Below are 14,848 nucleotides of genomic sequence, written 5' to 3'. Positions count from 1 at the left end.
ACTGACTTGTTTTGTGAAGCTTCATTAAAAGTGAAAATCATCTCAGTAAGTTGATTTGAATAATGCACTGGATAAATAAAATCAAGGATAAATAAAATACTTCTCAATAGAGAAAGAAAAACAAAAGACTTGATAGTCAAAACAATACAATATACAAAAATATTATAATAATAAGATGAGCGCAATGGACTACACAGCTAGTCACTTGGGCTACACACATGAGACAAGCTCTCTAGACTTATGCCTATTCAAATAGTGCCCCCAAGCACCTACAGGCATGGGTTTAAGGGCCTTATTGCACTCCTGTAATTGGATCAAACCAATGCATCATACTGTAGCAGCACAGGGGTGTTTCAGGATACCCACAGAAACAAGTTAATACAGCCAATAAATAAGTCTACGCATCTAGACAACATCTACTGAAGATTTAGCATATCTGCTTAACTTTGGCATAACCAAAAAGTATATGAACAGCCTAAATAATCATTAAAACCCAGAAATCATAGCATGCACACATTCAAATGTCTCTCATAGTAGGCAGCGCCTCGCTGCCGTGATGGTGGCTACTCGCCCCGTCACATTCTCTTTATGGACCTTGCATTTTACACACCAATGTTCCCTCTAAGCTTTGCAAGTGCAGGGTAGACCACTCGAAATCCCCACACACAAAAATTGATCAGTAGGTCTCAGGGATGGAAATTAGCACCAGCTCCCAGCCAATTGCTGGTAAAATATGAGAGTGGCAAGTAGATTTCAGTAATAATTTTATATTGAGTGGCTGGTGAATTTGACCAAAAATCTGCCAGTGTCTATAGGCTAGGCTAGATGTAGGTGGGCCTACACATTTTCAAATGTAAGTTCCACCACTGCTAGGGCTGCAACGTTGATAATGAGAATCTGTTGATGCAGAATTGTATTATTGACATGTCGTATATAGGCCTAGGCAACCTGAAATCATGGGTGAAACTTGCATAGACACTGTAAAATCTTGAGGAAATCCTTCCGAAAAACTGTTACAGCTGCAAACTCCCTATGGGATGTTATAGAAGTCCCTGTGGGTGTAACGGCAGGCATCCCAAATTACTGTTGTCTAGTGTACATCAAATGGTGGCAAGTTGCTGCATGGTGTTGCTTTAAGGGGAACTGCGTTGGCAGCCAGACATACAGTAGGAGGACTGTATGCTGTTGTGAAAGGGGCTATGCTTTGTGCTGTGAGGGGTATAAAGCTCTGTGCTCTGTTCTGCAGCTCCACACTGCTACAGCAGTTAGATGAGGCCATGACTGGGACACAGGTGCTGCTAGTGAGCCTCCTTCTCTCCCCCTACGTGCTCTTCAGTGCCAACAGCAGACATGGTGAGATTAACAACGGCTCTTGCCTATTACTGCTGTAGATGATGGAAAAAAAGCCAGTATGATTAAGTGGATGGAATGTTGATGTAGGCCTGTCTATTGCTAGCTTGTGTGTCTTCCCATGCGGTAATTTGATGCAGTGTTAAGTAAAGCATATTTTGTGTCAGTTGTTTCAAGCAATAATGAAAGCCCTCACCAATCCATCCGTATGCTGCGGAGTCTGGAAAGCGTCATGGATAAATACAGAGAGCTGATCTCCTCTTTTAAAACTCACGTAAGTTCCACACAATCTTTTACCTACTTGTAGACAGTAATGATGAACAGACAGATAATTATTTTATGTTTCATAATATGCATCCTGTGGTGAATATGTTGAATATGAGACTATGAGTCTCAGACTTGAATCCACATCTCTGTGATGAACCAGGACACCTTAGAATAATTTCTCTCTTTTTTGAAGGGAAAGATTGATAATTCTACAGAGGTGGAGGTAAGACCATTTCTTTGAAACTGGATAAAATCCACAACCATGTTTTGTTTTCATGTTGTCAAAAAAACTATATTTTCCTTTGTTTTGTTTCATGTTGATGTAGACTACATTCATATATTCATGCCTGGGTAAGTGTGTATACTATTTGTATTCATATTTTATGTGACAATTCTACATACTAGGCTACTATATGCAATATAGGTTGCAGCATTATGAAATACCATTATGTTACTGTGTAGGCCTATGTTACTGAAATAATGTTATGATCATAAGTTTTAAAATGACTAAAGAAGCACATGTCAATTGCTATAAAACTGACACCTATAGACTTTCTATACAATAATCCACATTTTTTGCTGTTAGATGCAGCCTTATCTTGCTGATTATTAGGACCAATGCTTTATATAAGATATATTTTGATATGATTCATAAATATAAGATTTGGACGAGAAGGCGAAGACCATGGACGTTATGGTCAAGACGCAGAGAACTAAAATCAAAGAATTGGGTATGTGGCATCAATCCACCAGAACATCACATAAAATGTGTTTGATGTGTTTTTGTGGACTTATGTACACATAACTGATATATGACTTACTCTTAGAAAATAACTATTTCAACACGAAGAAGGAGCTCCGGGAGGAGATTGTGAATAACAGACAAAGCGAAGGAATACTTTCCCTTCGCATTCATGGTAAGGGCGGACTAGCGGTGGTGGCGCAAGCGGCTATAGCATGCGCCACCACAGACGGGTACAAGTGCCCGTCTCAGTCAAGGCAACAAGCCGAAAAAATATGCAAAGCCATATTGTAGTGAATGAATTTTTCAGAAAAAAATTTGGGGGTCATCTGTGAAGCTATGATATACTTATGTGAAGAAAATGTTTGCACACATCATAGTAAAATGTTATGTTTACAGATGGCCGAGTGTATGAAAAGTATCCCCTTCCCTCTTCCTCCAGAATATAATGGAGCTTCTCCACTTGATCTTGCACCCCCTACACACTGCCAACTACTAATGTCTACTGACCATAAAACCACACTGTGGTTTAAAATGTTCTTACCCACTCCTGTTGTGTGTATCTTACAGAAATGCAGGTCAAGTTAAATGGCTGGATAGATCAATTAGACACCAAAACACTCTCTATTGGAAAGTTAAGTAAGTTCAGTGGACTTTCAACTGATATAATAAACCACCCAACTGTAACCTCCATGCTATAACAATGTGCTGTGGATAATTGAGATAATGCTTTTACTTTGTACACTGACTGTGTGACCGTAGCCCCATCAGTAGCCTACACAACCTCATTTCTCATTAATGCCATTCAATGTATTTATATCTCTTCTCCTCCTCTGCCAGCCCTCCAGGCCTTGCTAAAGTACACTGAGTCTAAAGATTTGGAGAGAAAAATTTCCAGAGAGAAGGATAAAGAAAAGAAAAATGGTATTTCTCTTCTTTTCTTCATTTTAAGCAGATTTCAAATCATTTGGTCCGATGGGAAGTCTCATAGGGCTAGATGTCACTCGAGTATGAGTGAAGTGAAAGTCCATATGTCCCAGAAATTATCTTCACCCCACTATCCCCTCAGATGTTTTTGGATAGTTTAGAAATATAACTGTTGGTTTCACTAAACCCTTTTACTTTGTATTGTGAACAGGTTCTGAATAAATGTACACAGTCTTCTTGCTCCTACTGTAACTCTTTAAAGTTTGCTGTGCTACTGTTGTATTGCTTCATCATGGTCTACTGATTTCAGACTGCAATGTCATTACTGCCTGGCTAGTTTAGCGGTTAACCGCTCACATATGCATTTCAGCAAATCGGCATGTATGCATTTGGCATTCTCAAAACAAATGCAGATACACCTGCCTTCACAGGACCACCCAACCTAAAAACTGAACTGATTTATTTCTCTGTGTTGTAGATTTAAAAAAACAGCTAACCAAAAAGAAGGAGGAACTTCAGTTTGCTGAACAGGAGCTCCTTGCTGCAGGTGGATCCTCTATACTGGGTAAGAAAAGCATCAGAATAATATGTTCCACTACACCACCAGTCATGTGCTCTGGTATGTTTATTTCACTTTGGGGATCAATAAAGTAATCTGTCAGGCTTAAAGCATGTTTGTTACTGCTGTGAAGTTTTTAATAACACATTTTAACATTGGACTCAATCAGTCTGGGTAAACCCAGACTAACCTGCAAGCAAATGAATTTGCCCTGCTGGTCCGCCTGGAAAGGATCCCATGCTCATTTCTGAACTTCCCATTTGATGACCTCCAACTTGTAACCAGCAGTGAAATTAAATTTAAACCTGGTGATTCGGAAACAGGTGTCAATGGGATTCTTTCCAGGCTGACCTGCAGAGCAAATTCAAATTTGTTAACAAGTTCATGGGTTCACCCAGGCTAGAACTCAATCGAAATGGACTTACTTTTGGAGCTAGCCTCAAGTGGCTTTCTTGTTGGATTCACATTTCAGCAGTGGAGGCTGCAACAATTTGCACAGACTCGTTCACTTTAGCCCAATTTTCATGAAGTCTCTCAAAATAGTTGAACTGAAACCCAGCTATAGTTGCTATCAATTGGACACTTTGTGAAAAAGCGCTACAATTCTATTTTACAAATAATATGTTATTAAGTACCAAATCATATTATTTTACATTAGTTGGTGCAAACATCTGACAGACCTTAGTATGGTTATGGTTATAGTTATGGTATTTAGCACTTGTCCAAAGCAACATACAAATAACAACAATACAAAGTTACATTTAACAGTAAACTATTTAAAAGTTGGTAAGACTATTAAGGAGAATAAAAATAATAAACAACAATGTCAATTCAATCAATAGCCTAATGAAAATAAATAAATACTATAATATACAAACCATAACAGAGAGCACTGGGCAACTCATTCCACCAACAAGGAACCACTGATCATTGAATTAAGATAGCAGGGAGCAGATAGCAAGGAGTAAATCAGAGAGCTGGCTTGACTTGTACTTTTTGTGCTTCTTTGCAGTTATGCAAATAATTACACTGCGGGAGAAGATTCGTGAGCTGGAGAACAAAGAGACGGATGACACAGAAGAACAAATAGCTGGTATGTACCTATACCTGAGAGACCATACTCATATCCTGTACACAACTACAGCTGTCTGAAGAGGTGTTGAGAGTATAAGAATTTTCTAATCCTAATTTCTAATACTACTTTTTAATACTATCAATTTAAGTTAAAGAAGCACTAAAGAAGATTTGCTCCCGGGGTCCCCTTACAGTTGAGAAGCACAATAATATACTCAAACCCACAAACCTTGATTCAGTGTTTCTACCCCATTGTCTTACAACCTTTAGCCATGTGTCATTTTCAGTCAGAACAAACATAATTGGTCAAGAGAAAATCAACATTAAATCAATATTTGCTAGGGGTATGAATAATTTTGTTCTTAAAGAGAAACTATGCAATAGTTTTGGCAATTTCTCCGCTGTTTTCTCACTTTTTGCTCGCAGGTTTCTCTGCAGAGCTCCCCCTACAGCCTTAGAGTATATGATATACGACACCCTCAATCGGTCAGTCTGTCGTTTTCCTCTGCCCTGCCTGTTCCTCTTCCCTGATGAATGTCTGAGAAAATCCATTGCCACCTTGTTCTAGCCGGTGCCTGGCGTGTATGTGTGTAAATGCAGTAAAGCAAGTCGTTACACTCGTTACTTCCTGACACTGAGGCTGTCATTCCACTCACATGCGCTAAGGGGAAGCGAGGCGGCCACCATTCAACCCGAAAAAAGTCATATGACCAGGTCCATTCCAAAGACTCCGAAGCTGTTAAGTTCAGGTAAATTAAGCTAAAAAACATGCATAGTTCCCCTTTAACTGTACATCTTGCACTCAGACACATCTTCAGTAATGTTTCCCAGAGTCATAGGGTGTTTTAGAAACTTGAAACATCATACACCCTCATCTGGTGCTGATCATACCCGACTTGTGTCTGAGCAGCACCTCTCCACAGTTCACTCCTCTTTAGCGGCAGCCATCTTGTGTCTGAGCAGCACCTCTCCACAGTTCGCTCCCTTTTAGCCGCAGCCATCTTGTGTCTGAGCAGCACCTCTCCACAGTTCGCTCCCTTTTAGCCGCAGCCATCTTGTGTCTAAGCAGCACCTCTCCACAGTTCACTCCTCTTTAGCGGCAGCCATCTTGTGTCTAAGCAGCACCTCTCCACAGTTCACTCCTCTTTAGCCGCAGCCATCTTGTGTCTGAGAAGCACCTCTCCACAGTTCACTCCCTTTTAGCCACAGCCATCTTGTGTCTGAGCAGCACCTCTCCACAGTTCACTCCCTTTTAGCCGCAGCCATCTTGAGGCATTTTTTGCTGCCTCAGTGCTGCGACTGATGGCCTGCCATTTGCAGGCACCTATGATGCCTAAGAGAAAGTATGCCCTGCAGAGGGTTCGCCCAGCAAATCCTCTGCAGCCAACTTTAATGGGCAGGCACCTTGTCCTCCACTTGTCTATCAGGTCGGTGTACCTTGCCTCGCTTCCTCTCTGTCGCCTCCTCCATCTGGTCGTCTAAGTGGAATGTTAGCTCCATAATTACCACCTGTCTTGTTGACATTGACAAGAGAAGCATGTCTGGCCTCAGTTTGGTAATTGTGATGGCCTCTGGGAACCTGAGCTGCCTCTCCAGGTCAACCCTCAGCTGGTCTGGGCTTCTCTCCCGCCTTAATAAAGGGGATGGTCTACCTTGTTGGTGTCTGGTGCCGAGAGCAGGCACCAGAGCTGAGCTGAGCAGAGCTGATAGACTTGGCCACTGTCTTCAGCACCTGGTCGTGGCGCCACTGATAGCGGCCTCCCAGGGCTTTTAGATAGCAGCTGAGAATGTGCTCCAGGGTCCCAGCCCCAGAACACAAGGACCAAGCGGGCGTCTCAACTTTACCCCAGCAGAAGAGGTTCGACAGAGTTGAAAGTATGTCATACACTGACTGGACGAGGAACTTGATGTGCTGAGGCTTGGCTCGCCATAAGTCGGACCAAAATAGTCCATTGCCTGGTTCCAACGCATCCAAGCGCCATGCAATCTCATCCCCAATGCTCTGGTGGCCCGCTCCTCCTCCATCTGCCCTCATCTCCTACTTGACCAACTGGCGTCTGGTGGGTTGCTGCTTAAACCAGCCCTTCCTGACACCACCTGGCCCACCAGCATCCTGCACTTCTCTAGCACGTGTGACTATGAACTCCTCCTTCACACTACTGAATGGGAGTGTGAGTTTGTCCTTGCGTCCATACAGCGCAATGCTGCTTAGACTCCTGGGGAGCCCCAGCCACCTGCGGCGGTACTGGCTGATCTTCCGCTCAAAGTACTCGGCTGTAGACATCAGCACATCATACACTAAGAGAGGCCACAGGATTCCATGCTGGTAAATCCAGGACTTGAACTTCCCTGGCAGACCAGATGTGTCCACTGCCATCATCTGTTTCTCCAGTTCTTGCCCTGTTGCTTTGATGAATTCAGTGTCTCACAGCTGCTGAACACCTTGCCTAGACTTTTCATCAGCTTCTCTGAGACTGGTGGTATCTAATGAGAAGCAGAACTGGTCAGCCACCATTCCTTATTATCTTGGTTTAAAGTTCATAAAGTGCCCATGAGATGAGCTTCTCCAGGCCTTTCAGCAGCCACCTGCAACATGGGACTGATGTTGTGGTTACTGTTAGATCATCAATGCCCAGATTGGTGGTTGTCGAACACCAGGCTTGGACAGGGGGCCTCTGCATTCCACCTCTGCTGATTTAGCCTGCATGTTCATGAGCAGGGCAAAAAGGCTATAATGATGATTTGAGAAATGCACCAAAGCGACTTGAGAAAAACTCTAACAGGAAACAATTAACTCCACAAGTTTTGATAGGCCTAGGAGCATTTGTTTGTCTGTTTTGACATTTGATCTTTGTAGCCCAAGCTGCCACCTTGTTTCATGTGTTGGCCATGCATTTAAAATACTATATGACTATTACTTTGTGACTTATGACTGTAAAACAGAAAATGACTTGTGCAATTAATAGACATTGTATTAAATTAAATAAATATGAAAACAAAATATATACCAGAACCATAACTACAAACACTAATTAAGCTAACAGATCTCAACCGTGACCCCTTTTTCAGTTAGGCTGAAACTGGACATTGGATAGGCTATGGTCACTTTGAGTTAAATGCTTATGATATGTGATGTGCCAATTGCTATGTGGTAATTGAAACTAGTTTAAATAGGCTATGAGTTCATCTGATAAAACATATTTTCATTGTTTGTTTTTTGACAATTAGCCTAATGTCAACAAAGTGGAAAAGAATTTGGCCGATTTCAATAGAACGTTTTATAATTAATATTTTAAGTGCATCTTCGGAATAGGTAGGCGATATTTAGCCTTCAGTTCTAATTACATGCTAACTCATCTGAAAGCTAATTTTCTTTTGATACGTGTGCTCCATTTGTTTCTAGCATAAACTATCACGGAGATATACAGATTTCAACAATAGAATTCAACCATGCCAGTATGATTGCCTCAGAGAGAAAGTTGCTAGGTCGGTAATCGCCTATGGAGGGCCGCTCAGACAATGGCAGAAGTGCCATTCGTCATGTTATGAGGTTATGTGCCATCAAAAGGATTTTGGAAACATTATGTTTAGGTAAAAAAAAACCTCTTAAGGGTGCCTTTTAGTTCAACTTGAAGTTCAAATGTAAAAAAAAAAAAAATCATATGAAATGAGTTGTGTAGCATACTTAATTACAGATCAAGTCCTAGTCTTACTTACACTTTCATATGAACACCAGAATGTCTTGAGTTTCTCAATGCATATTGGATGAGTAGAGGTGTTGACATTTTTGACACTGGCCACACAGTTGAGTGTGCATTGCTTCGTTTATTTAATTAATGACTTAATAGAGGATAATTAACTGGTCCTGTATTTGTGATTTACTTATCCATCCATGAATTCATTTATTTTCAAATAGCATTGAGGCAAGAGCTGAAGGACAAGCTGAAGGAATTGGAGGGGAGTCCTGATGAGAGCTCTACAATGGGTGAGTGTGACCTGTATGCTAACAAATACTTATCCCCCTTAATGAGGGGTATAAAACATATATCAACCAGAAGCAACCATCAAATTACAATTAATGGTCATCTAGAAGCTAAGCTAAAGCCCATAGGTGCTAGTGTCAGTCGCTAGCATGTCTCTTACAGTATTACAGTAGGAGTGAGGTTTACCCACTGAACAGCACCGTTCTTTGCTTTAGTCTATGCTAGACTATGTAAGATCTATGCTTGTCTTTTGGCTTCAGTCACAGAAATCACTACATTGCAAAATGAGATTTTGCAGATATACATCAGGCTGCAGAAATTCAAACAGGAATCTAAAAATACAGTTTCTGGTGAGTACCCCCCTTCTGCACACCTGACAAGATGTGATGTGGCAAGTGACTGCCAGAATGGAAAAAACAACATGAATATAGCCTGCAATTCTGTCAAATCTAATCATTAAACTCAAATTTAAGTCACTATGATTACTGTTTTTTCAGGAGGGACAAAACGGTCTGCTTTTATATTTGAAGTGTATTTGGTCTTTATAGTGTGTGTGTGTGTGTGTGTGTGTGTGTGTGTGTGTGTGTGTGTGTGTGTGTGTGTGTGTGTGTGTGTGTGTGTGTGTGTGTGTGTGTGTGTAACAGAACTAAAAAAACAGCTGGAAAAGAAAAACAGTCAACTGAAACAGTTGCGTGAATCCTCTGATTCCTCCACATGTAAGTAACATGATCTATACTCAGGCTAAAGGGTCAAAGCCAAGCTAAAGGCACTTGCCATTTTGTAAAGTAATTGTTTGGTATGCTCATGTCCCGTCATGGACAACAGCCTTTTTGTTGAAAAGCTGAACATTTTCTTCCTTTGTCCTTTTCAGCTAAACAAATCATTATCATTGAGAAAGAGGTACATGTGATAGAGAGTAAAATAGAAGCTCAACAGAAGATAACAGACGACCAGAACAAAGGTACAAGGAATTCAGCCATGTTTCTAATTTATTTTCCGCCTTCAGTATAATTTATATTAACTCATTCAAATGTCTTAATTTGAAACAGTATTCTGAAACATTTGTTTGTGGGTTAAATCATTCAGGATTGACTGTTTTACCTCCAAATGTCAGGTCTTGCAGAATGGCTTGAGAAGAAAAGAAAGCAGAGTTTAAACTTGTTAAACTCTTACATTCATCTGATCAATAATGACCATAGTGAGAGTAGTGAATGCAAGAGCAGAGGAGATTTGAGTGATATAGTTCATTTATGAACCAAGTGATGATACAAACTCTAACTAAAGGGATCCTTAAACAGCCCAGAATCAGATAAACTGGCAGACAGATGGAGTAGAACTCTGTCATGTTTGACTGTATGTTTACATACAGTACATATGATTAATAAATGTAAACTTGAACTAGGAGATAGACAAAGGTCATCAAACAGACAAGCAAACAGGCATAAGAACAGAACAGACAGAAGTAGCATAAGAGGAACAGGGAACCAGGGGGGTGGGGGGTCTAAACCAGCAGTCAAATAGTGCTGGGTGGGTACATGGTAAAACACAGAGGGGAATGGCAGGGAACATACAGAAGGGAAAAAAAACGTAATAAGACACAGGAAGAGCATAGACCAGGATCTGGAGGTGCTGGCCAGGATCATGACATTATTGTACCTGATCCCAGATGTTCACAATAATATCAGGAAAGAGATATCTAACCATTTTGATTGTGTTTGTCCGTCAGAGTTACAGAAGGCCATAAAGAACAAAAATGACCAGTTGATGGAAAAAGTCACTGAGCTCCAGGAGGTCCACAATACTGACTATAAACTCAGTGAGTCTCAGTAGTAATTTAATATGGGAAGGGTCCGAATCAGAATGTCACTTTTCATTACAACACGATGGGGATTTCTTTACCCTTTCAGTTCTGAAGATCATCACTCAGCAGTTCCAGATTGGTGAGATGCAAGCAACTGAATGTACTGGACAGAAAGATACAACAAGCATTCTTGTTGGTGTGTATGCTTTATTCCACTATGCCAAAAGGTCCTGTTGTGTGCCAGTGCCAAGATTTCCCCCTTCTAAAAAATAAATAGTTTAGTTACGTTGTCAAAATGTTTGGCCAACATTCTCTAATGGTGATCTGACATAAATGCATACTGTGTCATAAGTGTCCCATGTTGAATTTTAACTGATTTCAATTCCATGAAAATTTATGGTGTCACATCTAATTATGGTGTTCAGACACATGGATGTTTATCAACTGCCTGACTGACTGACTGACTCTTTTTGTGTGTCTGTGAAACAGACATCCAGAAGCAACTGAGTGTCAAAGAGGAGGAGATCCTGAAACTTGAAGCCAAGAACAAAAGTAAGCACTGTTTTTATTGATTTCTCTTGTTTGATGTTTTTTTATTTTTTATTAAATGCATGTATATAAGAATTTGTATGGTGCAATACACCTGTCAACTTATCACATGTTAATATGACTACACTACATATGGAAATAATACCTCAGAGTTTTTACTACTGTCCCCACCACACAAGCCGTGAGGGAAAACTGAGAATATGACTGTTTGTTTCTGGCTCCTAAACAGGACTTCAGCAGCAGCTGCAAGACATGTCTTTCGAGTGCTCAACTGTGCTGGAAAAGTTAAAAAGTAGGCTCCCTCTCTCTCAGTAAATCTGGCAGTATGTGGGCTGTGGGCATGAGAATGTGGGCTGACATGGGGGGCGCTGTGGCTGCAACAGGCTATACCGCCCACACAGGCCTAAGTGCCCATGGGGACCCAGGTTCGAATCCGACCTGCGGTCATTTCCCAGTCCTACCCATTCTCTCTTTCCCTTCCTGTCACTCACTTCCTGTCACTCTTCAATGCGCTATCGGAATAAAGGCAAAAAGCCCCAAAAAAGAGAGAGAATGTGGGCTGACATGTCTCCTCAATGCAGACAGGAACGTTGAAATCGAAGCATTTTTGTGTAGATTCTTGAGTTTGTACAGTATTTATTTACCTACTTGTTTATCTCATATCATGAATGAATGAAAAAGCTGAGGTTAGAATAAATATATGCATATACATTAAGATGTACACATTGCGTGGCCCTTGCCCACATGGTCCACATGCACAAGATCAAATTGATGAATGCTGGTTGAATGGGATGCAGAAAGTGATCACTGTGCTTTGTTAAATAAAAAGGGTATACTAATAAACAGGATGAATGGATACTGTATCTTACCAGAGAGGTGTTGTGTCACCACCTCTTTGTTCATGTCATGTTTGTACTTGTCTGTAGATCTGGAAGCATCACTGGAAAAGAACATACAAAAGATAGAGGGTGACTTGAAGCCTCGTAAGTGAAGCATAATATTCATAGTTGACATACGATTGCAATGTTTACTAACAACATGAGCCTTGTGTTGAAGTGAAGCTCATAACATCTACCGATCTTTAATTAGTTCTGGAGCTGGTCGCACTGAAAATCAACAGGCAACAGATCAAAATGAGCATCATGGCAGAGAAATCTGCCTCCAAGATCGCTGGTGGGTGTTTTATGTTCAACTCCAGGTTGATAATGTTGACAATGTGATGAATGCCATTACATCTCAAAACCTAGATTAAAGCTTGATTAAAGCTCCCTCTCCACAGGACTCACACAGCAACTGAAGGAGAAAGAGAGAGAAATCAAACAGAAGGTTCAAGAGTTAATGGCGGAAGGCTTGGAAGGTTCTGAGGAAGGTCTGAGCTTTTTTTAATCTTGGATATATGTCTGTTCTGTCTCTGACAAAATCACTATCTATATTGAACTCAACTGCACAGAACTGAACTGAATTTAAAATTTCCAGCAGTCAAAATAATCACTCTTCTGATGGAGATATGGGAGCTTCAGACCGGTGTTGAGAGCGAGACCACCCTAGACCGCATTTACAGTAATGGCTTCTGGAATCCTCTGTTCTTGACTTACACATTGTGTGTTGTGAAGACACATATTTGGTTTGGAGCTTTGGTGACATTGTTCATCCTTCCACAGAACTCCAGAATGAAGTGAATCATCTTATTGTTAGCCTGCAGGGTTCCGCCGAACGCAAGCTATGTAAGTTTATTTCTAATTAACTGAGAAAGGCTTGAAGATTCACATAGGCACAGCAATTCTTTCCCAATGACAAGCATCAACATAGATTTGTGTAAAATGAACTGTCCACATTGTTCTGCAATGTTCTGCTATTCTTTCAGTGCTGGTAATCTTGGCAGCGCAGACAGACCAGACCAGGATTAAAAGACTGAAAATCATTATCAGTCAGAAATATGAAGTGGAACTCGCAGGTGTGTATCTCTTCGGTGTTTAGACATTGGAAGTAGAATTTTGTCAGGGTAATTAAAGTTCATAGAAGTGCAAGACTTGATGGAAAGAGTTTGATTGGTCTATACAACTGTTGACTTGAGGACAAGATACTGTTCCATTAACAACATGAATCTTCACAGTTTTAAACAGCAGACTGGAAAAGTCAGAGCTGGAGCTCAGCTCCAAGAAGTTAGAAGTGGCAGACAAGGACAGAGACCTTGCCAAACTTGGTGAGTCTGACTATTCAAACAAAAAGCAATTAACTATGGCCACAGTCTTTTTGACGGAGTTAGAATTGCTAGGACACATACACACAGACATGTTGTTATCACTGTTGTTTTCAATCTGGTGGCATGTTGCGCTGATCCACTCATTTATTTCACAGGAAAGGAAATAAAAGCTTTGCAGAGTGAAATCGACAGACTGAAGGAAACAATTGAAAAACTGAAGAAAACAACTAGTGCCCGCATTAAAGGTAACAACTAGTGCCCGCATTAAAGGTAACAACTAGTGCCCGCATTATAGGTAACAACTAGTGCCCGCATTATAGGTAACAACTAGTGCCCGCATTAAAGGTAACAACTAGTGCCCGCATTATAGGTAACAACTAGTGCCCGCATTATAGGTAACAACTAGTGCCCGCATTAAAGGTAACAACTAGTGCCCGCATTAAAGGTAACAGACTTATCATGCCTGTCCATTTCAAATGTCAAGTGCTGTTTTATAGAATTTAGCTCTACTAGACTGTATGGAATCCTTTCAACTGAAAAAGCAACGTGAGGTTATAGCCTTCAGGAAACATATATACTCGTGAAGGGTATTGTACCTGAACCACAGGTTACTTTGGATAAAAGCACCTGCAAAATGTATAAATGTGCACAGTTTTTTTGTGGTCAACAGTGATTTAACAGCTGCATTTTCTTTTTTGTATCCTTCCATAAGACCTGGAGGGGCAGTTGAAGATCAGAGACAGACAGCTGGAGGACAAAACTAATGAGTTGAAAATGGCTGATAAAAAGAGTGGAGAACTTGGTGAGAATAGAAAGTCAACCATTCATCTGAATTCAACTTAAACTCTCTCAGCATCCAGCTTTTTTCCTACGATTTGCTGTCATGAAACTTAACCAGTACACGTCTTCATTGCCTTCAGTTATCCAAGTAACTGAACTGGTTGAAAAAATCAAGCAGACGGAGGTTACCACCTATGAGAAAGACCAGGTGTTGGCCACCAAAATCTCCAGTAAGCTCACTGTGTAGACTTAAATAGCAATAATCAACATAACCAATTAGGTCATGGTCAGGAAAAACATTAAATAACATTGAGGTTTTGATATTTGTCATGTAATTTCAGTGATAACTAATTTACACACATTGTACCTTATTGAAAAAGTAAGGTGGTGTTTGCAAATTAGTTGTACATTTTTAATGTTTTATTTTAATTCCACCCAGAGCTGGAAGAACGGCTAGAAACCCTGAGCAAAGAAAACTCTGAATGCGAAAACAAGAACACAGGCAAGACTTTTCACTGAGAGATCTCCAAAAAACTACTTGCAAAGAAAAAAAAAACAGTAGAACAGATTCAGATAATCAACTTAAAACATTTTGTTTTACTCAGATTATTAA

At 40.6% G+C, this 14,848-nt stretch overlaps 1 protein-coding gene across 1 annotated transcript; it reads left to right on the top strand.

The window, feature by feature from the left end:
- The first annotated feature begins 1,270 nt into the window (after nt 1-1,270).
- Nucleotides 1,271-14,814, top strand: LOC143133842 (uncharacterized). Its single transcript, XM_076293745.1, has 29 exons — nt 1,271-1,353; nt 1,518-1,624; nt 1,811-1,840; nt 1,944-1,968; nt 2,280-2,348; nt 2,445-2,534; nt 2,930-2,998; nt 3,200-3,283; nt 3,765-3,851; nt 4,858-4,938; nt 8,836-8,904; nt 9,163-9,252; nt 9,547-9,618; nt 9,774-9,863; nt 10,629-10,718; nt 10,810-10,899; nt 11,193-11,255; nt 11,482-11,544; nt 12,179-12,235; nt 12,342-12,425; nt 12,532-12,621; nt 12,729-12,812; nt 12,914-12,976; nt 13,117-13,206; nt 13,366-13,455; nt 13,611-13,700; nt 14,168-14,257; nt 14,376-14,465; nt 14,675-14,814. Exons 1-29 carry the CDS (start codon nt 1,278-1,280, stop codon nt 14,752-14,754), a joined length of 2,253 nt encoding a protein of 750 aa, XP_076149860.1. The 5' UTR covers nt 1,271-1,277; the 3' UTR covers nt 14,755-14,814.
- The last annotated feature ends 34 nt before the right edge of the window (nt 14,815-14,848 follow it).

Source organism: Alosa pseudoharengus, unplaced genomic scaffold (assembly GCF_046254945.1).
Source record: "Alosa pseudoharengus isolate Yale_2024_CS ecotype anadromous, Long Island Sound unplaced genomic scaffold, YU_APseudo_1.1 YU_APseudo_1.1_scf_2, whole genome shotgun sequence".
Lineage (NCBI taxonomy): Eukaryota > Metazoa > Chordata > Actinopteri > Clupeiformes > Clupeidae > Alosa > Alosa pseudoharengus.
This window is presented reverse-complemented; position numbering and strand designations above follow the sequence as displayed.

What these genes read in the sequence shown, in the direction of transcription:
- LOC143133842 (XM_076293745.1), top strand. Translation starts at nt 1,278, where the DNA reads ATGACTGGGACACAGGTGCTGCTAGTGAGCCTCCTTCTCTCCCCCTAC. An exon ending in CAATACTGACTATAAACTCA is followed by an intron (nt 10,719 to 10,809) that starts GTGAGTCTCAGT and finishes TTACCCTTTCAG; the next exon opens with TTCTGAAGATCATCACTCAG. An exon ending in ATATGAAGTGGAACTCGCAG is followed by an intron (nt 13,207 to 13,365) that starts GTGTGTATCTCT and finishes GAATCTTCACAG; the next exon opens with TTTTAAACAGCAGACTGGAA.